The 27,499-nt window shown below is 40.7% G+C and overlaps 3 protein-coding genes and 1 long non-coding RNA gene across 5 annotated transcripts in view; 1 reads left to right on the top strand and 3 right to left on the bottom strand.

Annotated features, from left to right (window-relative positions):
- LOC121176380 overlaps window positions 1-6,835 on the bottom strand; it is a 37,000-nt gene extending 30,165 nt beyond the window's left edge. The window contains exons 1-2 of the mRNA XM_041030429.1: window positions 6,802-6,835; window positions 1,457-1,561 (exon numbers count right to left, since the gene is read on the bottom strand). Of these exons, the coding sequence (XP_040886363.1) occupies window positions 1,457-1,561; window positions 6,802-6,827 (131 nt within the window). The 5' untranslated portion in view covers window positions 6,828-6,835. The remainder of the gene's footprint in view (window positions 1-1,456; window positions 1,562-6,801) is intronic.
- plxnc1 (plexin C1) overlaps window positions 1-21,080 on the bottom strand; it is a 103,906-nt gene extending 82,826 nt beyond the window's left edge. For both annotated transcript variants that reach the window (XM_041030417.1, XM_041030418.1), the window contains exons 1-13: window positions 19,949-21,080; window positions 19,548-19,670; window positions 18,477-18,611; window positions 18,230-18,330; window positions 18,048-18,153; window positions 17,806-17,959; window positions 17,273-17,375; window positions 17,092-17,167; window positions 16,458-16,499; window positions 16,190-16,320; window positions 15,544-15,723; window positions 15,226-15,334; window positions 14,899-14,937 (exon numbers count right to left, since the gene is read on the bottom strand). In XM_041030417.1, the coding sequence (XP_040886351.1) occupies window positions 14,899-14,937; window positions 15,226-15,334; window positions 15,544-15,723; window positions 16,190-16,320; window positions 16,458-16,499; window positions 17,092-17,167; window positions 17,273-17,375; window positions 17,806-17,959; window positions 18,048-18,153; window positions 18,230-18,330; window positions 18,477-18,611; window positions 19,548-19,670; window positions 19,949-20,956 (2,307 nt within the window). In that variant the 5' untranslated portion in view covers window positions 20,957-21,080. The remainder of the gene's footprint in view (window positions 1-14,898; window positions 14,938-15,225; window positions 15,335-15,543; window positions 15,724-16,189; window positions 16,321-16,457; window positions 16,500-17,091; window positions 17,168-17,272; window positions 17,376-17,805; window positions 17,960-18,047; window positions 18,154-18,229; window positions 18,331-18,476; window positions 18,612-19,547; window positions 19,671-19,948) is intronic.
- LOC121176381 lies at window positions 10,042-10,578 on the bottom strand. The gene is made up of 3 exons (XR_005892968.1): window positions 10,532-10,578; window positions 10,307-10,435; window positions 10,042-10,219 (listed from the first exon to the last, which is right to left on the bottom strand). It is a non-coding gene; the product is annotated as an uncharacterized LOC121176381 (long non-coding RNA).
- A 615-nt stretch (window positions 21,081-21,695) lies between the features above and the next one.
- rerg (RAS-like, estrogen-regulated, growth inhibitor) overlaps window positions 21,696-27,499 on the top strand; it is a 31,138-nt gene continuing 25,334 nt past the window's right edge. Inside the window, exon 1 of the mRNA XM_041029711.1 lies at window positions 21,696-22,004. The gene's annotated coding sequence lies outside the window, so the exon portion shown is untranslated. The remainder of the gene's footprint in view (window positions 22,005-27,499) is intronic.

Genomic DNA, 27,499 nt, shown 5'->3' with positions numbered 1-27,499 from the left:
TGACATCTGTAACGTCATTAAAGTCATACTTTAATATGACCTCAAAATGTCCTAAAAAACGTCATAGTATAGTAAGGCATCAAAATCGGCCAAAAAAAGTCATAGTATAGTAAGGTATCAAAATCGGCCGAAAAAAGTCATACTTTAGTATGACCTCAAAATGTCATAAAAACGTCATAGTATAGTAAGGTATCAAAATCGGCCAAAAAAAGTCATACTTTAGTATGACCTCAAAAGGTCATAAAAAAAACATCATAGTATAGTAAGGCTGATGCCTTCTTTTTTTATGCCATTTTTTGGTCATACTAAAGTATGACTTTTTTTTCAGATTTTGATGCCTTACTATACTATGACGTTTTTTATGACATTTTGAGGTCATACTAAAGTATGACTTTTTTTGGCCGATTTTGATGCCTTACTATACTATGACGTTTTTTATGACATTTTGAGGTGAAAAAAAATTGTGACTTTTTTTGCCTGAAAAAAATGCCATACTATACTATGACGTCTTTTTATGACATTTTGAGGTGAAAAAAATTTTTGACTTTTTTGGCCCGAAAAAAATTCCATACTATACTATGACGTTTTTTATGACATTTTGAGGTGAAAAAAATTGTGACTTTTTTTGGCCGAAAAAAATGCCATACTATACTATGGCGTTTTTTATGACATTTTGAGGTGAAAAAAAATTGTGACTTATTTTGGCCGAAAAAAATGCCATACTATACTATGACGTTTTTTATGAAATTTTGAGGTGAAAAAAAATTTTTGACTATTTTTGGCCCGAAAAAAATGCCATACTATACTATGACGTTTTTTATGACATTTTGAGTCCGAAAATAATTGTGACTTTTTTTGGCCGAAAAAAAATGCCATACTATACTATGACTCTTTTTATGACATTTTGAGGTGAAAAAGAATTTTGACTTTTTTTGGCCAAAAAAATGCCATACTATACTATGACGTTTTTTATGACATTTTGAGGTGAAAAAAAATTGTGACTTTTTTTGCCCGAAAAAAATGCCATACTATACTATGACGTTTTTTATGACATTTTGAGGTGAAAAAAAATTGTGACTTTTTTTGCCCGAAAAAAATGCCATACTATACTATGACGTTTTTTATGACATTTTGAGGTGAAAAAAAATTGTGACTTTTTTTGGCCGAAAAAAATGCCATACTATACTATGACGTTTTTTATGACATTTTGAGTCTGAAAAAAATTTTGACTATTTTTGGCCGAAAAAAATGCCATACTATACTATGACTTTTTTTATGACATTTTGAGGTGAAAAAAAATTGTGACTTTTTTTGGCCGAAAAAAAAGCCATACTATACTATGACGTTTTTTATGACATTTTGAGGTCATACTAAAGTATGACTTTTTTTTGGCTAATTTTGAATCCTTACTATACTATGACGTTTGCAAAACCTCCAGATGCAGCAGGAGGCCTACCTGAGCTCCACTTTGACTGTGACCTCCTCCATGACCTTCATGCCAATCTTCATCAAGACAAGCCTGCAGATCCACGCCACAATTGGAGCCCGACTCCGCCAGAACCTGCAAAACACAGCCACACAAAGACTCACACCTACAGGCCCAAGTGCAGCACCTAAACACCTGTCCTCACAGTTCCATCAACAATACACAACTACTGACAGCTTCTACATCAAGAGTCACTACATCTAACACACACACACACACTAAACCTACACTGACCCATTTGACATCTGTAACGTCATTAAAGTCATACTTTAATATGACCTCAAAATGTCGTAAAAAACGTCATAGTATAGTAAGGCATCAAAATCGGCCAAAAAACGTCATAGTATAGTAAGGTATCAAAATCGGCCAAAAACAGTCACAATTTTTTTTGACCTCAAAATGTCCTAAAAAAAGTCATAGTATAGTAAGGCATCAAAATCGGCCAAAAAAAGTCATACTTTAGTATGACCTCAAAATGTCATAAAAAACGTCATAGTATAGTAAAGCATCAAAATCGGCCAATAAAAGTCATACTTTAGTATGACCTCAAAATGTCATAAAAAACGTCATAGTATAGTAAGGTATCAAAATCGGCCAAAAAAAGTCATACTTTAGTATGACCTCAAAATGTCATAAAAAACGTCATAGTATAGTAAAGCATCAAAATCGGCCAATAAAAGTCATACTTTAGTATGACCTCAAAATGTCATAAAAAACGTCATAGTATAGTAAGGCATCAAAATCGGCCAAAAAAAGTCATACTTTAGTATGACCTCAGAATGTCATAAAAAACGTCATAGTATAGTAAGGCATACAGTCAAACAGTCACAATTTTTTTTGACCTCAAAATGTCATAAAAAACGTCTTAGTATAGTAAGGCATCAAAATCAGCCAAAAAAAGTCATACTTTAGTATGACCTCAAAATGTCATAAAAAACGTCATAGTATAGTAAGGCATCAAAATCGGCCAAAAAAAGTCATACTTTAATGTGACCTCAAAATGTCCTAAAAAAACGTCATAGTATAGTAAGGCATCAAAATGTCATAAAAAACGTCATAGTATAGTAAGGCATCAAAATGTCATAAAAAACGTCATAGTATAGTAAGGCATCAAAATCGGCCAAAAAAAGTCATACTTTAGTATGACCTCAAAATGTCCTAAAAGACGTCATAGTATAGTAAGGCATCAAAATCGGCCAAAATAAGTCATACTTTGGTATGACCACAAAATGTCATAAAAAACGTCATAGTATAGTCAGGCATCAAAATCAGCCAAGAAAAGTCAAAATTTTTTTTGACCTCAAAATGTCATAAAAAAAACGTCATAGTATAGTAAGGAATCAAAATCGGCCAAAAGAAGTCATACTTTAGTATGACCTCAAAATGGCATGTCTTGTTTGGTATGAGCACATGTATGTTAGTTTGGCCAATAGACAAATGGCGTATGACATTTTGAGGTCATACGCCAAAAAAAGTTATACTTTAGTCTTTTTCCTCTTTACTTTTTCCTCTCTGATGGACTCTGCATTTTCTCTGAAGAAGACCTGAATACTTTGAATTTTGAAGAAGACGAAAAACTTAAGAGTCTAAAAGATTAAGGTGTTGGGACTGAGCCGGTCCTGCACCCAGCTTCAACTGGCACTTGACTGGGGCTACAGCCTGACCTGAAAAATCCACATCACCTACACACATTGACAACTAAGACTGGCCACAACCACATACACAACACAGAGCTCGGACACACACGCAGAAATTAATGCATGTATATCTGGAGAAACACTGACCAATAGGCTTGCTCTCACCTTGTTTCTCATGGTCCTCTGGATAAGCCCCTCCATCTGCACAGGACAAACACACTGTACATCAGATACAGGTACAAATAATCAAGCCTATTTTAAACATTCTGCTACACTTCCACATACAGCAGGGGGTGTACCTGAGCTCCACCCTGGATATGGCCTCACCCAAGTTGGAGCCCCACTCTGCCACATACACCTGGAAAGAGAGAGACAGTAATGGATATGTGTAAAAGCACTGAACTGTCTGTCACTCTATCACATCTGGGTTTAAACTCAGCCTGGCGTCCACACACCACAGTGCCAAACTAACATACATGTGCTCATACCAAACAAGACAGACATATGAAGCTAACTATTACACACACATCTACTTATTTAATAAATGTCTAAAGTTAAAGTGGTACAGCTAACGGTTACCCATAGATCTTACTATTGCATCCAACACCTCAGTTTAAACTCTTGGCACCCAGACACCACAGGCCAACAGCCAAAGCATATAGCTCTCTAACATAGGTTTGGTCTGTTTAAACCAAGAGCTTGTAAAACTGTCAAGTCTGAGTGGTACATATAACACCTCACTGTTTACAGCCTGATATTCTGGCATCCACACAGCACAGCCTGAGCTGTTTCATATACATATTAACTATTTGTCTAAAGATTTTCTGTTACCTACAACTGAAAATGTTACAACTACATTTACACTGACAGTCCTCACAGATGACTCCAGAGCCATTTAAACAAAGAATTAAAAGTCCTAAACCGTGGAGCCAGTCACTAAGTTTAAAAATGGCACATTATCCAAACTCCATGCAGCCTTGAAATCAGTTTGTACATCACAAAATAAGCACAACCAAACGATTGCCATTGGGTATAAATCAAGCCTTTATTTGTAAAGACATCCTCCACAACCCCAACAGGAGATAAAGCTTGATACAATTCTTCCTCTTCATGGCCCAGGATACACACCAACTGCCTCTGATCTGACACTTCCTGAATTGAACACAGAAACAGAAAATGAGAAAAATGAACTCTTAAATGTTTAAAAAAAAAAAAAAAAGAAAAAAACCATGTGGCAAACAATGTGGCATTCATGCACCTGGTCTCAAAGGATCCTCTGGATCAGCTCTACCAACCTGCAGCAAAAAAAGGAAAAATAAAAAATAAATAAAAATCTGACTATAGATACTAATGTGGTTAATTTTTTTTTTTTTAAGATTGTGCAACAGGGCTACCTGGGTTCCACACTGGCCACAGCCTCATCCAAGCTGGAGCCCCACTCAGCCAGATGCAGGCACCTGCTGAACACAAAGGAATAAAAAAACAAAACAATAAAAAAAAAACACAACAAACAACCAGCAAGATACAACTGAATCCTTCAATGCAGAAACATTGAGCAATATTGACTAACATGCATCTTCTCATGGTCCTCTTGATCAGCTCCTCCATCCTGCACAACAAGTGATGTTATGCTCGACGCAGTGTCCATCTTTTGAAGCCAAAGCGTTGCGAGACAGTGGTTCCATCCCTGTTTCTGAAGCAAAAGCAAGAAATGTAAATGAATTGTGGAATGTTGTTAAAGAATCATGGAGTGGAATAACAGCTGAAAGGTGCCACAAGTTGGTTGACTCCATGCCACACAGATATGAAGCAGTTATAGAAAACTGTGGTCATGCAACTAAATATTAGTTTAGTGATTCACAGGATTGCTAAATCCTAGAAACAAAAACATTTGTACAAAATAGTTTTGAGTTTGTACAGTCAACGGCAGACACTGCTATTTTTTTGAACAAGCCCCTTTTAAATAATTGCCCAATTGCACAGCCTTAAGAGCATGCATATCATGAATGCTGGGTCTTGTTTGTTTTGTGAGAATCTACTGTACCTACTGGTAACTTGTTTGCCATGTAGCAATAAAAAATATACTAAAAACCTGGATTATTCTGGTTAGTCACATTGTACTGCTATTATTTTGAACAATACTGTATACACAGTTGTGTCCAGATCATAACTGCATATATGCTACAGAAAACACTGACACAAGCACAAACACTGTAAACCTACACCGCCCCAATGCTTTTCACACACACTGAATGCATCCACAACTAAGCCTTGACAATACTCAGCCAGACTCAAACTCCAATGCACCTGGATACAGAACAAAGCCCATCTAAACTGAGTTGAAGACAAGCATGCACTTCCAACACTCTCGCTCAGACACACACACACAGAAATTAATGCATGTATATCTGGAGAAACACTGACCAATAGGCTTGCTCTCACCTTGTTTCTCATGGTCCTCTGGATCAGTCCCTCCATCTGCACAGGACAAACACACTGTACATCAGATACAGGTACAAATAATCAAGCCTTTTTTAAACATTCTGCTACACTTCCACATACAGCAGGGGGCGTACCTGAGCTCCACCCTGGATATGGCCTCATCCAAGTTGGAGCCCCACTCTGCCACATACACCTGGAAAGAGAGACATTAATGGGTATGTGTAAAAGCACTGAACTGTCTGTCACTCTATCACATCTGGGTTTAAACTCAGTCTGGCGTCCACACACCACAGTGCCAAACTAACATACATGTGCTCATACCAAACAAGACAGACATATGAAGCTAACTATTACACACACATCTACTTATTTAATAAATGTCTAAAGTCAAAGTGGTACAGCTAACGGTTACCCATAGATCTTACTATTGCATCCAACACCTCAGTTTAAACTCTTGGCACCCAGACACCACGGGCCAACAGCCAAAGCATATAGCTCTCTAACATAGGTTTGGTCTGTTTAAACCAAGAGCTTGTAAAACTGTCAAGTCTAAGTGGTACATATAACACCTCACTGTTTACAGCCTGATATTCTGGCATCCACACAGCACAGCCTGAGCTGTTTCATATACATATTAACTATTTGTCTAAAGATTTTCTGTTACCTACAACTGAAAATGTTACAACTACATTTACACTGACAGTCCTCACAGATAACTCCAGAGCCATTTAAACAAAGAATTAAAAGTCCTAAACCGTGGAGCCAGTCACTAAGTTTAAAAATGGCACATTATCCAAACTCCATGCAGCCTTGAAATCAGTTTGTACATCACAAAATAAGCACAACCAAACGATTGCCATTGGGTATAAATCAAGCCTTTATTTGTAAAGACATCCTCCACAACCCCAACAGGAGATAAAGCTTGATACAATTCTTCCTCTTCACGGCCCAGGATACACACCAACTGCCTCTGATCTGACACTTCCTGAATTGAACGCAGAAATAGAAAATGAGAAAAATGAACTCTTAAATGTTTAAAAAAAACAAAACAAAAAAACAAAACCCCACTGAGCAAAGTTGACCAACATGCTTGCTCTTACCTTGTCTCTGATGGTCCTCTCCATCAGCTGCTCCATCCTGCACAAAAAAACTAAACATGAGCCACAGGAAGAAAGAAAGTCTAACTTTGCATTTTCAAACATTTTGCAAAACCTCCAGATGCAGCAGGAGGCCTACCTGAGCTCCACTTTGACCTTCTCCATGCCAATCTTCATCAAAAGCACAGCACCGAAACACCGGCCCACACAGCTCCATCAACAATACACAACTATTGACAGCCTCTACATCAAGAGCCAACTACATCTAACACACACACACTAAACCTACACTGACAAATAACCACAACTAAGCCTGACAACAGCTACACACTTCAGCCTGCACTGCCAACACCCCCCCCCAAGACACACAGAAATTAATGCATGCATATGTGTAGAAACACTAAATGTTAACAGGCAACATCTCACTCAGTCTCTCATGACCCTCCAAATAAGCTCTGCCATCCTGCAAGAGAAACACAAACCTCAGCACACAAACCACCTTTGAAACAGCCCTTGATTTTATTTTTTTATTTTTATTTTAAATCCACTTACCACTAAGAGCTCTGACAACACACAACAGCCACAGTGTGTCCCTCACTCCCACAGGATGGTGCTCTCTCCTCACCAGCAGCACCTTCATTGGCTCCACCCCACATGCACCTACAACACTCTCTCACACACAAAGGATAAAATTAGTGCATGCATAAGTGTAGAAAGACTACAATGTGGCTCTTGCTCACCTGGTCTCAAATGGTCCTCTCACTCAGCTCCTCCCTCCTGCTGAAAAACACAAACACATTGGTTTTGGATACTAATCAAGTCAGTCCTTGAAGTTGTAATATTTTTGCTTGACTTCCAGCTGCAGCAGGGGCCTTACCTGAGCTCCACATTGCCCATGGCCTCAAAGTTGGATGGCCACTCAGCCAGAAGCACATACACACATATACAGTTGTATCCGGATCACAACTGCATAATGTGCTTCTACACACTGATGCAACAGCCTGAAAAAAGCAAACCCACACTCCAAACCTAGTTGGACCCCAGTGCCTTCCCCCAGAACTGATCTAAGCCTCATCTAAAATGCATTAAAGACAAAAGCAGGCACTTCCTTATTTCTGATTTTAATAGACACATTCTCACTCAGACATGATGCATGCATACTGGTAGAAACACTGAACAATGTGGCCTTCATGCACCTGGAAAGGAAAATAAAAAAATAAAAAAAAATAAAAAAAAATAAAAAATCTGACTATAGATACTAATGTGGTTAATTTTTTTAAAAGATTGTGCAACAGGGCTACCTGGGTTCCACACTGGCCACAGCCTCATCCAAGCTGGCACCCCCCTGGACACAAAGGAACACAAAAAGAAAAAAAAAAACCCAAAAAACAAACAGCAAAATACAACTGAGTCCTTCAATACAGAAACATTGAGCAGTATTGGCTAAGATGCATCTTCTCATGGTCCTCTTGATCAGCTCCTCCATCCTGCACAACTAGTGATGTTGTTCTCGACGCAGTGTCCATCTTTTGAAGCAGAAGCGTTGAGAGGCAGTGGTTCCATCCCTGCTTCAGCAGGCCGACAGTCACATGACCACTGTGATTGATGAGTCCTTGAGGTTTTCTTGGCTCCAGGTCTCCCACTCAGATACAGTACACACACAGTTGCTGGGGAACATAGACAAATGAATCCTTAAGTGTAGAAACACTGAGCAGTATTGGCCAACATGCATCCTCATGGTTCCTCATGGTTCTCTGGATCAGCAGCTCCTCCATCCTGCACAGAACACAAAGAAACACAGTGAACATTAGCCACAGATACTAGGCAAGTCAAACTCTGGAAGTTACATCTCCCCACACTTCCACATGCAGCAGGGGGCGTACCTGGGCTCCACACTGGCCATGGCCTCATCCAAGCTGGGGTCCCACTCAGCCAGATGCAGCTACCTGCTAAACACACACAGACAAATACATGTTTAAATGTAGAGACACTGTGCAAAATTGACTTATGTGCTTTCTCTTACCCTCTGATGATCCTCTGAAGCAGCTCATCCTTTCTGCAGAGAAGGGGTACACACGCACGCACACACACAGGCTTTGGATATTAAACCTGGAATTTTAAACATTCAGCAACACTACCAGGAAAAACTGTGCAACTATCTAAACCATCAAAATATTTCGTATCTTTAGGGTACATTTTTATTTTTTGATAATCAGAAAAATCTCATACTAACTGCAGTGATACTGTAGAAAAAAACTCGCACGGAACGAAAACAAAACAACTTAAGGCAACTGCTGCGACAGGAAATAACATTACTCACTGCTCACCATTCTCATGTAATTCTACACGATTCACGTAGGTCACCTGTTTCGGCTTCAAAACGGCGAATATCGCCGAAAGGTGAGCGATTTTCATGCCTGTCCATCACCGAAAAGTCCCGGTATTATCCTAACATTACTACCTGATACCTGCTGTGCCTGTGCTACACTTCCGTGGTCACTCTGTCCCTCGGGTTCCCTGTCAACAGTCTCTGGCTGCTCCTCTCCCTGTTCACCTTCAACCTGGGCTGCAGGGGACGTGGAGGCTACAGCAGCCCCTCCAGAGAATGTGTCTTTTATTTTAGCACATTTTGCAGCGTCTATAGCGAAATTATTGAATCTTTTAGCCCGCAACTTCTCCATGTTTCCACGCTCAACACTATGAAACTGGCGGGGATCAGTGCAGGGAAAGGGGTGGGGACGCTCTCGTAAGTTACTATATCCTAATTGGTTTAGTCCACTGTCTATATTGAAGATGGACCAATGGGCCACCCACTCTAAATTGCGGACCGGTTTAAAAAAAAAAACAAAACAAAAAAAAACAACCAGCATCGGCCCACCGGGAAAATGCCCGGTATGCCCGATTACCAGTCCAGGCCTGGTGTCAGGGCCATCGTCTCTCGCTGTCTCCCGCTCACTCGTCTCGCTGTCTTCTCTTCCTGTCTCCGGCTCACTTGTCTATAAATGTCATCTCCTTGTATCGCCAACTTCCCTCTCCACCTGTCACTCACCTCTCATCTCTGTATTCAGAGTCGCGCTTTCACTCTCGAATTTGATTGGCTGAGCAGCGTCATGTGGGATGGCTTAACTCGCATGCAATTGGTCTGTAAGGTCCGCTAAATAGATACTGTAAAGACTAGAAAAGCGGTGCTGGTTAAAATATTAGCGTCCCTTGTGTCCGGATCACAACTGCATATATGTTTCCACCTACAGACAACACTGCCGCAACGGCCCAGCTAAAGAAAACGCGCGCTCCAAACCTAGTAGGCCCGACTGCCTTCCACACACTGAATCCATCCACAACTAAGCCTTGCCAACACTTGGCCAGTCCCGAACTCCAAAGCGGCTATACTGGTTACAAAGCCCATCTCAACCGAGCTAAAGACAAAAGCCTGCACCTCCAACACTCAGATCACACACACAGACACACACGCTTAAGTGTAGAGCCAATGAGCGAAGCCAAGCGCGGCGCTTTCTCCCAAATGGTCTCGGCTGCTTCGCTGGATCCCTTCGTCCGTCCTGCGGAAAACAGGCACATAAACATGTTAGTCTGTGGTCACAAACCAACCCAAGCTTATCATTTGAAACGTTCTGCGCGGGCCTTACCTGGCCTCCGCGTCGGCTATTTTTCCCTCCAAATTGCTCCGGACAGGTGAACCACCTGTCTCTGGCTCACGCCGAAGTTCCAGGTCCACTACGCCTGAATCGTCTCTCTGCTCTCAGCCACAGCTTTCACTGTTCGCCAGAAAGTACAATGACAAATAACCCGTTAAACATGAACACACAGGCTTCCTCTGTCTACAGGTGACGAGCTCAGTTCGGTCCACTTACCAGAAAAAGAGCTTGGACAAAACACAACGTTACAGAAATGTCACGTATTCCACCTTAGACTCGAGCCGGCGCCATTCCGACGCCTTATAAGCCGGGCGACACAAACTTCTGCCCTGCTATTGGCTGAGCCCTCGTCTCCCCGGTCACATGGGTTTGATCGGCGCATGCGCAACAGGTGCGACTGAGTTTTGGCGCGGCTCAAACTGGACTCTGATTGGACGGGAGTAATGGGTTGAGTGGTAGGAGGGACCTGCGGTGCCTGCCCTCATAAAGCAGCAGTAACGTCTGAATGGGTGTTTGAAATGATCACAAATTGCCAGAGGTTCACTTTAAGTCTGACTCCATGGCTTTATGCATTAAAGACTTCAATCAGAATCAGTTCTTTTAACCAGATTTATGCATAAACACAAGGAATTTGACTTGAATTTGACACAACCAACAGAACAACTACTTTTTTGCCACAAATACCAATAGTGCAATGGGCCAGTCTGAATCTGGATAATGCAAACTATTATATATATATATATATATATATATATATATATATATATATATATATATATATATATATATATATATATATATATATATATGGTAGTATATATGTGTATATGTATGTATAGGTCACATAAGGTGTGTTCAAAAGCAAACAAAGTCAACCAGTAAATCTGCTGTCAACTGTCTTCCAACATGATCATTATAACCATGTTACAATATGAAGTTTACCAAAAGTTCCCTGCTTCAAACGGGCCACAGTGAATTTCTTTCAAAGCTGTGTGTCACCTGTGGCCTTGCCATCACATTGATTTCACTTCTATTAGTGTTTAAGGTTCATGAGACGTCTTATTGTTTCAGTTCATGCAAAGTAAAACTGTCAAATCATTGTCAATCATTGGGAAATGTTTCTGCAAAACAGTTAAGAAATATCAAAAGAGGAAACACAATAGAGTTTATTTGGACTTTTACACACATAATAAAGAGCTCTAAACAAATAAAAGCTCATTAAAAGACATCAAACATAGGTGACAAGAAGGGCCAACAAGCCACAGACACAGAAAGTGAACCTGCCCAACAGAATTTAACTGACATAAGATATCAGATTTTCAGAAAAGCGTTTTTCTGGGAACTCAAAGGCGCTGAACAGTGGAAAACAACAAACAACAGAGAGAACAACAGTAAACAACAATGGCAGCAGTAGTATTTACAGTAACAAGAAATAGACAAGTGGTGAAGAAATGAAATGGTTCATGGGAAAACCAGTTTGAACAGGTGGGGTTTGAGCTGGGATTTGAAAGTCTGTAGTGAATCGGAGTTTCTGAGTTGCTGGGGGAGGGAGTTCCAGAGGGTCGGGGGCGGCAGCGGCGAAGGCTGGGTCCCCCGGTACTCAGTAGGAGTACAGATACAAGACAAAACAAAATGATGGCGTCTACACTGTGTGCCAGATTATTATGCAAGTGATCTTTTATTGAAAATCTGGACGGCTGCTCTTCAGAAAAAAATGGTGTTTTAGTTTTTGTTTGAAGCTACAAAGCTTTCTCATATCCTTTATCACAGGCGACATGTATATAAGTGTGGTGGAAAAATACTTTCTTCCAGATGAGATTGTCCAGCGTCTTTGAGCACCCGTAAAAGCGCTATACAAATTTGATGTATTATTATTATTAAATGAAATTAGACAGTAATTGTCTGTCACACTAAAGTATATACAAATTTATCATATCATCAGTGACTACATTCCTTTAGGTTTAAGTCGACACATCATCAGCTGATATATGTGAAAATATGCATTTTGTTGTTTTTGTGGGACACAGACGTCCTTAGGTTGATAGCAAGCTGGAGGAAAACACAACAACTCTCAACCTAAACATCATCATCATCATCATAAAGAGGAGGAATCCAATCAGTAAATAAATCAGTTGGGTTTTCAACATCTGACAGAAGACGAGTCTCAGCCAGAGAGGCCATCTGGTGTGTGACTGACCTATCAATAGACCTTACAATGAGACTTCTAACGCAGGGAATAATACAACATCCAATCAGACTGAACACGCTTGCACCAATAAGGATACCAGTGATTCCTTGCAGCAGCGATGAATGGGCATAAAATGACATCTGTAGCACAGCGAGATTCTTACCTCAGCTATGGCTTTCGCCACCTCCAGCTCCAAATGTGTGTCGGGCAGTCCCATTAAACTGCAGCACGAAATTTTCTGATATTTCTTGCAGAAAAGAATAGATGATCTGTCTTTAATTTATTTTCAACTTTTTTTTGACGGGACACTTAATTTTACAACGGCATATTAATTCAGATGCTTATGATAATATGGTTATTCTGGGCTAAAATTACAACATTTTTTTTTTTAACCTAAAGTGTCCCTAATACGCTGTCGTATAATCTGCCTGTACACTTGTCAGTGAAAAAGGAGGTACATTTTACTCTGAGCTAATGTGATCACATCTATAGTTATTATCTCAACCAGTTAAATACTCATTTTAATATACTCACTTTAACCGGATCTGGTTAATGTCGACTCTGACCTCAATAGTGTCACATGTTCAAACCAAACCTCCAAACAACTTTCAAAGTGATCAACAAGCAAGAGTCTTGTTACATTCTGCATTATCAGGTAAATTGGTATTTTGATGGCAAACACAATTGCCCTGTTCATTAAAACCTTCAAGTTAACTTGTGTTGTGACTGTGAAACACAGTTCTCTTTAGTTTTATCGACTTCATAAAAGAAATTTCTTGATATTTCTTGATTCTTACATTGATATACAGGCATTACAGTCTTCAGCTTCCTGGAGTCCTTTCAGCAAGTGTCCGTCTTGTTCTGGGACCATCTGTTTCCAGTGCTTGGGTATGTGTTGCAGTGGGACATGTTTAAAGTATGTTATGTCTTTCAGCTCTCTAATATACTGTATCTAATAAAGACAAACAGTACTTTTTACTTACGTAAGTGTAGGTCTGAGCATTGGTTTCTGAGTTAGGTCACAAAGTTCCATTTTTTCAAGTGGCCTCCAAGATACAACTACACCGGAGTTAAACAATACAGACAGTGGTTGAAAGATGCAGTCTGGTTCTAAATATCACACAAAGCCCTCTTACACTTACTGTTTAGTTACGGTTGCCTCCCTCTATTTAGAAATTTTGAAACCAAAGAGGGAACTTAAACATTAACCCTTGGGTGGAGAAATGAATTGTCGATGAGGAATAAAAATAAGCATGGGGTATTATGTACACTGTAACGGAGGTGCAAGGGGTTCAGCAGGTTTGATCTTACGGTCAGAGGTTGGTCCTCTGATCGGTGAGTTTCTTTTGCCATCGACAGATAATCACCAACGCTGAAAGACAAGCAGTTACTGATTCAAACCAAGCAGACAGACAAAAACAATTTCATCCAGGTTCTAAATCACTATTTCTACCACCATTGGACGTCTGGACTCCACTGAAAGTAGAAGAAAACTTTTTTTCAACATAACACTGTATTTTCACATACTTATTCATAATTATACAGAATCAAAAAGGAAACATTGTTAAAACTGATTCAGGTTCAGACTTTCATATAAACAGTGTTACACAGACAATCACTTTATCAGTCCGTCCTACTTAATGTACTTACCAACAATAACACAGGGTATCAACAGCATACGCAGTATCAGAAGGACCTGATGTGATAAAGATGGAGGCCCAAGTCTCACTGTCTTGTCACCATATGTTATCTGGAAAACAATAATCACTCTGCATTAAAGAATTTTACAAAGGGACGTCTTTGACCAGTGGGTCAAAAATAAATAACTGTATAGTTGCTACTTTGACATGAGTTGGAAACCAGTGCATAAAAGCCAACGTTTGCCTCGAAAGAAACCAGTGCTATGTTCAGCCACTTATATCCTGTAAATACTCACAATAAAGTTTGGGTTGTTTTTCTTTATATTGCTGTCTAGGTTGGTGCAGTTTAAATGAAAGATTTACCATTAAGTGCTGAAATTCTGCATCCGGTGAGCTTTGAATATGACAGATGAAAATGTCAGTCTTGTTCGTGGTTTCTTTGGTCTTCATGATGCAGGGGTACTGCGTTTCTGCCTGAATGGCCCATACTGACAACTCCTCTGCTGCCATCTGCAGTTTGTCTGCCGTTTTCTAAAATGACAAGAGAAGCAAATGCTGAGCTTTTATGAACTGATGCCATATGTGTGGGCATGTGTGCAGAAAATATGTTGTACCTCTATGGTGATGTACACATAGTCCTCCATTCTTATGTATCTGAATCCAGTAAACCAGGGCTCTGGATAGTAGGTCAGTTCAGTGGGACAGGACAAGGTTTCATTGGCTACTTTCAGAAACACTGAGCTGGTAAAAGTCCCCCAAGTGTTTTCAGCTGCAGGTGAGTCATAGGTGAGATTCTGCAGTTAATAAAAAGGTAAAGTGGTTAATCTGTGGAAAGCATGAGATGACACGGTAATGTGGTATCTTGTGAACTAAAGAGATGTAATATAGTTTTTTGTTTTGAAACCTGGTTTATTTGGCTGAACTGTAAACAGATACACAACTTGCTCCTCTGTTGTATTTCTGACAGATTAGCTGCTAAAGAAATGTTTGCTGTAGTATTAAACCAAATCTGCTGCTACCTCCCCCTCCAACTATGGGCTTTACCAAATCAACCAGGACTGAAATCTTGAATCATGACCCACATGAAAGTTGCTGTTTCTGGGAGGTCTGACTTTCTGCGGGGCGTGGCTGTGTGTAACCCCTTCCACAAACTCAAGGTGGGATCCAATGAGTATGATCTGCCTCTTCCCACTAAAAGACACAGAGGAGCAGAGGAATTTTCATACCGACACACACATAAGGAGCACAAGTTACAATTATAATGATGAGAATTTAGTTGCTGAATCATTTTCTGCTGTCAAGAAGCCCAGTAGACGAGCTCTGACATCACAGTGTTTGGCACGTCAACTTTTTTTGTAGTTTTCTGTGAAAATATTATGTTCTGACAAATCAAGTCATACCTGGCCCAGGTGCTGCTTGGAACAATATTGGTGCAGGATGGTGATGACCTGTAAGTGATTTTAGCGTTGCCGTAGCAATTGCCGTCTGGGAGGAGAACACATACTTTGGCCACACCCTTTATATCAGTGCTGGGAACGTGGAACGTCAGACTCACTCCTGTGTTGCTCCATACAGGAGATCTGACCAGAGTACACAGGATGACACAGGCAGAGAGACCAGTCAATCTCAGTGAGTTCAAGACTCATTTAAAAATAAAATTAAAAGTAAAAATTGCCTCTAATGTGGCATCATTTAACACAGTAACATTGAAATATGAATATTACAATTTAAGATTTGAAAAATTGCAAAATAGTAAACATAACATGGAAGCAAGACTATGAAGTGTTTGAACACTGTGTGTGTGTGTGTGTGTTTGTAATCTAATAATACTAATAGGTATGAAACACATTTATACCTAATTTACACAAAAACCCTATGGATCACACAACCCTGTTTTATATCACAAATCCAGCTTCTGGCTTTAAGAAAGAGTAGCGTACATAAAGTTGACTGAATATCTTGAGAATACATTTCCCTTTAAGTACTGTTATGGGAGCAGTGATATGTAATGAAAATACCGTATAAAGAACCTCCAAACTGACTCACTCTTGTGGAGTGCAGAATTCAGTCTGTATCCTCACTCTGGTCACATCTCTGAGGTTTCGACCTGACAGCACCACATGGTTTCTGCCATAGAAAGACACGACACTGGGAGTGATGGAGGAGATCTCAGGCCTCTGACAGTAAAACACACAGACAGAACATTAGTCTTAACGTATTACCTTCTCCTTAATGTATTAACCACTGCTAAATGTGAATGAAGTGTGAGGTTAAAAGGAAAAATGTGTGTGAGATTTAAGAAGTTCAGGCTCACGGGAAAGTTCATCTCGGACTCCATCATTTGGCAAACACTGTCCTGCAGGAGGAAGTGAAGAGGACAAATTTAATGGGTCTACTTGCCTCACAGATACTACATTAAAGGTTCTGGTGTTTTTGTCACAACATTAAGAAAAAGGATCACTCTGACATTTGTGTAAATTTACATATCTCCTGTATAATAAGGAGGAAGAGGAGAAGAGTAATATTAGTTCCATTTCTGTGTGCGATCTGAGGAGATCTGGGATGTTCCTTAAGCTAGCTTCACACAGCCACTAGAAAAGTGTGTGTTTATTGTGCAGAAGTTGAAAATGAAGTAGTTTGTTTAACAGACAGTTAGCATAGCTGATTACTGAAAAGCAAGAGCAAGCACAGTAAACTGCATTCAACAACTCAGATGTCCTGTCCTCATTGACTTTCGGGCTCTTGTTACAAAAACCAAGTACACTTAATTTCTTGGTAACCAGCAGCTAACAAGATAACAGGATCTGTGGGTTTGTACAAGTGACCACTTTCACATTACAGTCATTTCATCCATGTTTAATATAAAAATATTAATTACAGCAGTTCTAACACGGAGCTCTTGTGTAAAGCTTGGAGAAGTCTGTGTTAGAAGATAAACCGATGATTACCTTCATAACTCCTGCAGTCGACCAGGAACATCCATCTGTGCTCCAGCTACACCCGGCCTTGATACACTGCTGACACCTAAAGAGAAAACAAATTTATCCATCATCATTATTAAAATTATTAGCTCTTATTTGTCTACTGTAAAGGCTTTTGATTTCTTGAAATTGTTGAAAATGGATTTACTGGGCAGAAGTAGTCGGCCCCCTGATGTCCAAACAGTTGGTTAGCGTAAGTTGTTCCAGTATCTGCGTCGTCCCAAGTCTGATTTTTACTCGGACTGCCAGGCCTGACATGCAAATAATATCATGAACATTGCAGTAAACAAATCTGTTACAAATAAATAAGCAGACCTGTTCTGTGGAAACACTGAATTTGTCCATGTAATGCAAGTTTTGTTTGACCACCCTTGAAGCAAAACTTTAATCTCATCAAATGAGCTTTTCATGTGTTTTTAGCAGAGGTTAGAAGTGTTAGGCTGCTGATTCTTCATCTTGTATTTTTGTTGGCAAACATCTGTTTCTCCAATATTCCTCATAAAGGTACTGGGATTTGTTTCCTTTCTTACACCGTCTCAGCTCTGCCAGCAGTCCCTCACTAATATTTCATTTTCACTGAAAATCATGTTAACACAAGTATTAAGGCTTATAAGACAGTTTGACGTGCAGTCTTGGAGTGAAACTCCTAAAATAATCTTTGGAAGTTCAAAAGTTACTAACCTTCAGCAGGAAGTATGCTATCAGATAGGATGCAGGTGCATTGTGGGAACTGTGGACGAGGGCCAGTCGTGCTACAACGTACACCGAATTGACAGGCGAAGTTAGACAGTGCCCTCTGGCCCCAAGTCAGGTGTGTTTGGATCTTAAGCGTGATCTGAGAAAGGTCGGGATGTGAGTGTTTAAAGGATGAATAACTGACAGACACAACTGATTACAGCTAAAACCTTGTACTTCATCTCTACCTGGCCTCTTGTGTCCTTTTCAACTTTGTAGGAGACCATTTTCTGTTGGTGATCATCAGGAATGGACAACCAGTCTGAATCTTTGCAGTCATCTTCAAACGTGCATCTGGGGAAAGAAAAACATGTTATAACCGAGTTTCTAATTGTTTAAATGTGCCAGATGCAGAGGTTGTTTCCCTGACCTTGTTTCAGAGCCACACCAGACACAGAATGGATCCTGTGCAGACCAACAGTCCTGCACATTTGTGTATATGCTGCACGTTGACACAGGTACACGCTTCATCTAGAACACAACACTTACACTTAGCTTAATACAGCACATGTACAGGTGATACTGTGGTAATAAAAAGATGATCTGAAATCTTCAAAATCCTCAGGTGTTCACCACAGTCTCACACAGGTATGTTTCTACATGTACAATGCACCCACCTCATTTTGAAATGGCACATACACATGTTTTCGATCCACTTGATCCAGACTTATTTTTGGAAACACTTTGTGGTCGTCACTGGCCCTGTAGAGCACCATGGGACAGGTGGTGTGATAGTCCTTATCCACAGCAAGCTGACAACAAGAAAGCAACTTTGGTTAAGTTGGTGAGAAACTGAGCTGCTGTGTTGGTAAATATTTAAAGGATTTATTTAAACTGACGCTTCTTAAAATATGAGTTTGAAAGGTTGGCAGGAAGGTAACCTTGGTGCCCAGTTTAGCTTTATTTTCTGCTACAGCTTGTGGTGGTTTCTCTTCTTTCAGTTCTCTGCTTTAACTTCTTAAATTTCACACGCCGATGGTCATTTCTTCATTTCTTAGATCTGACATTAATCTGAAGACCTCACAGACCTCAGTGGGTATCGGTCTCTTCTATCTTCCTTTGCTTTCAGCATAACTACCTACTCAAATTAACCAACAACGGAACAAAGAAAATACAAAGCTTTTACAAGCACAAAAGTAAAATGCATGTTCTCCCAGACTTGTTCAGTTCTTTAATAAAGTGCGTGTGTTCAAAGAGGGTCTGCAGGCTATCAATGTTTTCATCTAGGTGTCAGAAAGAAGACAGATGACATGATGAGGAAGTGACAGAGGAAATAACGATGCTTTGGCAGGAAACTAGCCATTAACCACATGTAAGCACTGCACATTATTTTAAATGCTCCACTTATACAATCTTATTATTATTACAATATTTTAAAGAGTTTCAGAGTTGAATAAACTGAAAACTTCTCTTCAGTTTACAAAGTAGTGACTGGAATGTAATAAATGCAGATTATGGTTCTTAAAGAAAACTAACAAACATTTTAGAGCAGCTTACATTTTTTGCCATTTATATTTAACTATATAACATGAAAAGATCCATTAGTTGGTAAAAAGTTCCCCTTTTCACATCAGTGTATGTGAGGTTACTTTATTCTCTATTTAATAAGTAAAAAAATTGGTATTGAATAAATGAATTTCACTATTTTCTTCAATAAGAAAACATAACACTTAACTTTTGATACTCACCTTAATCAGCTGCCCATCTCCTGTCCCGATGAAGAAAACCATCCAGGCCCTCTGCCTCACTGCCAGCACAGAGGTCATGTCGTTCTGCCTGAGGAGCACTGCCTTCGGCCTCAGAGTCTTTGGCTGAGAAACACAAACACACTGATCATCAGATCTGGATCCAACATGAATCCAAAGCTCTACTGAAGAGCAGAGCTGCTGAAGACACTTGAAAATCTATTCATCACTCAAAGTCATGTTCATTCATTTTTGATTCCCATTTTATCTTGGCTTTCAATATGAGATGAAACCAGGAAGCACTGCTATATGTGTCACAAAGTGTCTGTAGAAAAAGGAAGATAGAAGTGTAAAGTTACAGTAACTGACAACTGAATCATTTTGTCACCAACTTGACCTGTTACCGTTTTAGGACTTGGCGGGTCGGGACAGACGCTGCAGAAGTCTGGATCTGTATCGGCCTCTCCGGTGAGATCGAGGCTGATGTCAAACACCGCCAGCTCGGTGTTGGTCTGTCCTGCGTCCACACTGAACACTCCGCTCCAGAGCACCGGCGGTCCGCCCGGGATCACCGAGGAGGCCAGGAGTCTGTTACCTTCTCCAGCTTCAGAGATCCTGAGAGTCGCACCCCGCAGCGACCTGAGAGTTTGGGTCTTGCTGATTTTCCCATCAAGCCAAATCAGACGGACTTTGTTGCCTCCAGCGCTTGAATGCACGTTGGAGAGCAGATATATGACTGAATTGATCTGAAATCCGTCCACAAACTCCACATCTCCTTTACTTTTGATCGAAGGCAAGTCATGCGCATCAGAGCGAGCAAATATACCTCTCTTATATTTGTTATCCGCATCGTGAAGGTTGACAGTTTTGGCATCAGAGAAACTGCTGCTCTCTGTGGATCCGTCCTCATGTTGCTGTATCGCGGTCACAACGTAAGTGTCGCTCGCCACTTTCACTAAAACAGCGACGGACGCATCGCTGCGCCTCAGTGGTCCCACCTGGACGCTCTCCTTGTACAGAAGTTTAGAGATGTTCATCAGATCCAGGACCTCGCAGTAAACAAACTCATTGTTGATCACTCCGCAGCTGAACAGATTGTTGTTCTCAGCAAATGGCAATAATACGTTGACTTTGAAAGTTGCGTTGCTCCGAGCCGTCTCAGAAACCCGGTCAAAACGCACGTCGTCCAGCGGGTTGTTCCCAACTTTCAAGATTCCTCTTTGTCTCAGAATCTGGACCAGAGACAGGTCGTGGTTCAGCTGGTACAGCTTCTCCATTGTAGCGATGTAAACCGTGTTGTTGTTCACGGCGAAGTGGCGGATATCTCCATCAAAGATGAAGGCTCCATCCTCTCCCCGACACCGACCCGGTTCTCCCCAGAGAATAAACAGCAGACCAGGCAGCAGGATCATCTTCTAGCAGCGGTGGCAGCTTCAGCTGGGAAACCTTCAGAAACCAGCGGCCTTCATGATGCACAGCACTCCGCCACAGTGTCACTAGAGCGCGTCTCTGCTGAAGGGAGAAGTGCCGAAAGAAGGAAGGGGCGCGCCCCTCGAAAGTGAAAACTAACAGACTGTTTTAACTGTTTCTGAGATGAAATGATTTTGCAGCATTATTGTTTTCACTCAGCTTCATTTGTCCCAATAAAATATTTAAAGGTAAACTGTTAACATTACGCGATGATTTAGTTTAGAAAGGTTAAAAGTGAAACAAAATATGGACAAAAGCACAAAAAAAAAACCATGAAAGAAACAAACAATAAACAAACAATCCGCCCCACTCAGCTCACCTCTTCTTTGAGTGGAGTTAACCATGTGGATGGAAATTCAAAACTTAGGGTGAACATGCCGAAAATAAAATGTGCTTAAACCATCAAAACCAGATGATCGGATCAGTCCCCGTCTTTGTAGAGCTGTGACTTCTTCGCAGGAGAAAAAGAAAAAAAGATGGATATTATGAGTACACACTCCGCACACACTGCCTGTCCAGCTGTGTAAGGGCAGGCATAATTTAAACTTTAATTTGGTGGACTTTCCCTTCGCAAGCCCGGAGCCTGTGTTACAACTTCTTGCCACTAGATGTCGCTGTCTGTCCTCGGTGTGGACATGCATTGGCATGCAGCAGAAGCCCGGTCAGAGGCAGCAGAGTGTCGGGAACTCCAGCAGCTCCGCTCCGTATATTTCCACTGACCCTCCGTTTTAGGGATTCATTCATCCCAGTCAGAGCTGCCGCTCGGTCTGTCCGGACAGGATCTGTCCATTCATCTACCCGTCTGTCTACCCAGCTGTGCACATCTCTCCTTCCATCCAGCGGTGCGGGCGTCCGCACATCTACATCTGGGAAGGTCAGACACATCATTTTCCATCGGCGGACCTGCCAACTTTTTCTTAAAAAGAAAAATCATCCCCTCCTGATCAACGTTTTATCATCGGACATTATTACTGCATTAATCGGATCCTGGTGAGTCTTTCCTTTTTTCATGTGAGGTGCGTCCCCTCAGGAGACAGCTCTGCGACACTGAGGTGTGGAAATGATCAAACCTGTGGTCAGGCCGGCGGGTTGGATATGTCCCTAACAAAGTGAAACCTTTAGGGAAGGTCATGGCATAGTCTCTGATTCCTCAGAGAGGAAGCTGTCTCTCATGACATTAAGTAATATTTCTATGATATTTCCATGGGCATTTACGTTTGTCCTTGGTATTCATGCTTGTTCAAACTGACCTTGTTTAGCCTGATGTTCATTATGTATATTTTCAGAGTGACAGTAATATATTCTTTGTTTTCTGTAAGACGAGCAGCACTGTAACATTTTAAAAGTTGGATAAATATTTCAAGTCAGTCACTTGAGATATTAAATGGAAACAAACAGAAGATAAAGCATACAGCATAAAAATAATATGTATATACATTTTTTGTAATCCAATCACAGTCCTTTATCTCCACTTCAGTCTTCATGAATATGCAGTTTCATCTTACTTGGCTGCTTGATCTCCCTCCACCTTCCCCTCTTGGGTTCGAGGACGTAATTGGCATTCATGAGCAGCTCTGAGTGTTGCATAACAGCCTCCATCTCAATGGGATTTTGGGTCAGTCAGCACATCCTACGTGGGTGCTTGCCAGTCCAGGGGACTCCGACGGGTCGTGAAGAAGGTTGTAGGGTGGATTGCCACTAGAAATGAAGATTAGGTTGGTGTCAGCATTGTTGCATTGAATTCAAATCAGGTGATAAAAACTTGAACATCTTCAAAAGCAAGAAGTTACAGCCACTTTTATCTGTCGCACACATATCAAGATTAAGTGCATCTAGTATAATGGATCCCAATGAAGTTAAGTGACACAGTCATTGAATGTAATGTAATGCATTTACTGCAAGTGCGCATGTACAGTTCTAAGGTATTTCTGTTTTATGCTACTTTGAATGTTTACATTCAAACACACAATGTGTGTGTACACTCTTTGTTTACTAAAACTCCACAGGGCTGCTGGAGGTGCTAGGCAAGTTTGAAAAAGCAGAGAAAGACAAAAATCTTTGCGATAAAAACATCTGATCAAACAAGGCCAAACTGGTCCAGAGTCTGTCAGTACTGTATGAGGGCTGGTTGAATACACCCATTCAATCAGTGTTTGCAGCTGCAGAAGGAGCTGCAGGAACAGGGGAGTCGCTTTACAATAAAGATGCAATTTTTACTTCCTTTTTAAAATGATTTTTTAGCTACACTTTAGTAAAATATCACTAATGCAACTTGAGTAGGACACTGCAGCATTCTTTTCCCCACTGGTTTCACTGGTTTCCCTCCAGAGGCAGTGCACCAGTTCACTGTATGTATTTTGATGACAGGCCTGTGGTTTGCAGTCTTTCTATAGCCTGTGGTGCAGCAGGTCTCCTCCCATGGTTTGGAGCTCAGAGGTCTGTAATCTCCCTCAACCACAGCACCACCACCCAGATTCATTTCTCAGGGTAAAAATGACACAAAATCCAGCTGGGCACACAGCGGAAAAAATACACGTGCCCAGTTTTGACAGTTTGGATGGAGTCCCTGCACAGCAAAGGTCTAAGGGGAAAAAAAAGTGGAGCCTCAATAGAGGGCGTCAGGTCCATCAGTGTATCTTAATTATTCTTTGGGTCTGTAGACAATTGTGTAGCAGTTTATCAGAATAAAAACAAAGCCAGATGACAGCAGAATATGCATCACATATATTCTAATCTTAAACACAGGAGGTTTATATCACAGTTGGTTTCCTTTGGCTTCAGTCTGAAAAACTATAGTACAGCACTGTTCATGTTATGCTGTCTGATGTAGCATCTTAGGTTTTATTTGGTACAAGTGACAGTTCTATCTATCTCTGCACTGGATGATAAAGGTGATAGTGACTGCCCTGTGCAACCATGCAAAGCAGAGCAGTACAACTGTTTGTCTTGGATCTCTGACGCAGCAATACATTTTTTCACAAGCTTTGTATTTCAAAATATCATTGCAGTTAGTTCTTTTTGTCTTTGGTCGGGACTGTAGCACTGTGGTCTGTTATTTTTGTCTCTCATCCAAACTGTCACAATATATTCATTTATTTTTGTGCTGGGTGTGTGAGTGTGCTGTATTTGCAATCTATATAGTTTTTTATTGTAGTTAGTAGAACTTGCTCTGTGCTCAAGCAGAAGGTTCCAGATGTCTGTCCTGTGACTTCATTACATGACTGTATGTGTGTGTGTGTGTGTGCGTATGAAAGAGAGAGAGTGGGAGACAGAGAGAGTCTGGACGATGGGTGGAGTGGGTGGAGGCCATAAATGGCAAAATGTGAAGAAGAATGACCGTGTCGGTAGGGAAACACTGCTGTGTGTTCCTCTTACTCCTCTCTCACTGGTGTTTCCCTGCTGCTGCTCCTGCGTAGGAGAGCGAGGGATCACTGCAGTGGCGTGTGTGTGTCTGCTTACAGTAATATGTGTGAGATGTAAAACAGATAGAGAGAGGAAGAAACTACATAAAAGCCAGAAACCAGGCACAAGTCTGTTGTAGCAGAGAAGAGCCGAACAAGCTGTTTATGTGGGCTCCAACTATTCCATTCATATTCTCTATTACATACTACACAACAGAGCCCAATCAGGACTGAAGACATCAACCTCAAATCTGAAACCTGAAACCACTGTGCATGGACCTGCTGTTCTTTGAGCTAAACATGAATATGGATTAGAGCAGATTTGGCTATTTTTTCCTCAGCAAACACATTTTCATTTGCTGGAAGGTATAATATGCTATAAACCAGCTGGGTTGTCATGCAGGTTTCTATACTCATAGTTATATTTTGAGCATGGTGCATAAATGTTATTGACATTGGACATGTCTTGGCAGTTGTGAGCCTGATCCCAGCACAGACAGCTAAAAGATGGTTGGCAGAGCCAGATTAGCTGTTTCCAGACCCCCCATGGGGGTTCCCAAACACCTCAAACTAAACTGGATGGACAAAAAAAAAGTTTCTGTTCTCACAGCTACTACTATTACAACAGTATTAAAACACCATTCACTGTTTTGACTGTGCTGTCTGGTTAGTGGAAATGCATCCGCATTAATAATGATAAAAACAAAAATATTTAAAGTTGCTGATGGTTGCCGTGATGACCACTGCAGAGTGAGAGACAGAGATGGATGATCGACCTCCACTTGAGCCACGCCAAGCGGGACACAGCCACACCATATATGGGCATGTGTGTGTTGGTACAAAAAGGAAAAGGTTAGCTCAAACCCAGAGTGTGTTTGTGTGGATGAGAAAGGAGAAAGCTGGAAGTTCGCCATTTCATAACTTCAACCTGTGTGAAGCTGGCGAACATTTTTCTGGCACTGACCCACACCCAAACACATTTTTCAGCTTTTATTTAACTGGACAGAGTGTGCTGAACTTGTGATCTGTTTTCAGTTTTCTCCCATTTTTCTTGCCAAATCTCATTTCAACCAACAGACACTAACAGAGAGTGAAGAGATTTTTCTTGTGTAGTTAATTTACACAGCAACAACTGATAACAGATCTTTTCACAAACGTGGCAGACGTACTTCAGAAGGCAATAAATTGGTTCTTCTGATTGCCAAAAATTTTTGGAGGCCAGTTTTCTGTCACCTGTAATTACTTATTTGGTGTTTCACTACAGTGTGTAACACAATACAATTTACAGGTTAGGAATTACTGTTGTGTTTAAATAGCCAGAAACTGTCTTGTGCCAATTAATCATTTCAGATGTTTGTTCTACATGTGTTTTACTGCTGCAGGCCAGCTGAGCTTCACAAGACAAAGCTGTGAGCCACGTGTGTTTTTGTTAACACATGAATACATGTCAGGATTTTTGTTGTGACACTGTACAGCAGCACAGTGCGTCCTTTGAGGAAAACGAGAATTTATCTTCAGCTGCAGCTACTCAGCCACAAACTGCAAGGGTTCAAAACTGTGACCCTGTGGTTACAAACACTGCTACCACTGTATAAATTTAATGAAAACAGAAGCCTCAGCTTTGCGTGTTTGTTGTAGTTATTATGTCAGTCAGTGTTGCTGCTAATTGGAATAGCATCACTCTAAAGTCAGTGTGTCCCAGGATCCTTCTGGAGTCATCAAGATAAAGATTTCAATTAGATTATCATCACTGTCTGCTTGTTTTCGTTTAAAAGATGGAACAGCAGCCAGGAGAAAAACAGTGTGTGTTTGGGGCAGAAGTTTTTGAATCAATTATCTCGTAAAACAACTTCAGAGTGGGTTGTTTTCTTACTAAACAGACTTGTGCTTGGTTGTTGAATCGGGCTGCAGCTCTGTTTTCTTTGTGAATAGGCAATTTCAGCTCTGTACATGCTTTACTCTACACTTCCCTGCTCTCTCTGTCTACTGCTTCATTTATCAGCCTTCTGCATCTCTCACTCACCTGAATGAGAAATCCCAGTCAGGAGGTCAAACACAGCTGTCTCTGTTTGAAACGGAGTCCTCATTGATCTGTGGTCCCTTTTTATCTGTCCTCTCCCGTGGATGGACAGGCAGAGGTGTGTGAAGGCCATCACCTTCAGCTAACTAGATCTCAGTAGCCAGAGGAAGGCAGCTGGAAGGATATGTGTGTTTCACCTGCAACATATCCAGAAACACATTTTTTCAGTTTTTTATTAATGATCTTGTTCAAAATCATTATATTAAAAAACACGTATAAATATCTCATCATCAATTAATATCGAATTGTTCCTTTATTTGTTCTCTAACCATATTCCACCTTCTTCTAAACTTACATTTCTTGCCTCTTGAACTTAGGATCAAACATATTTTGAGTTCTACATATTTATAGTTGAGATAACGTATATTCATACTACTGGGAATCAGTTCCCTAAGATAATTTATTTGGCTGTTACTGAAGCCTGCCTCACTCTCCTTACTGATGCTGTCCTCCACCTACAGTATGAACAATGCAGTCATTGTGCTCAATCCTCTTCCCTAGATTGAGCCATGCTGTGCCAGGACTGCACTGGTGTCTGTCATTACTAAAATTGCAAAAACTGCCTGTGCCCAGCTTCACTAAAATAGAACAATCCCGTCATCTCTTTGCCAGGAACACAGCCCTCTCACGCACTGTCTATCTAACCTTGTCTCCTGTTTGCGTGTGATTAATTTGCAACCACATATGCATTGACTTAGAAACCTTTCTTATCAACATCATGAAGAAACGTTCATAGAAGAGTTCATCCCCTCCAAACTGAACACACCTGCAAAATGTTCACTGATAATGTATTTCACTTATGTCCCTACATCCACTCTTTTTTTTTACATACTCGCAGCACTTGGATGGAAAGATCATGACACTTACTTCATTAACATTTAACTGAAACCACAATCTTTCATTAAACGTTATCCTTTCCTGTGCCAAAAGCAGAAATACCTTCAAGAAATATTACCAGCCGGAAGGAAAATCCTGCACACAAACTCATATGCAGACAACAAGTG

Source organism: Toxotes jaculatrix, chromosome 22, assembly GCF_017976425.1.
Source record: "Toxotes jaculatrix isolate fToxJac2 chromosome 22, fToxJac2.pri, whole genome shotgun sequence".
NCBI lineage: Eukaryota > Metazoa > Chordata > Actinopteri > Toxotidae > Toxotes > Toxotes jaculatrix.
This window is presented reverse-complemented; position numbering and strand designations above follow the sequence as displayed.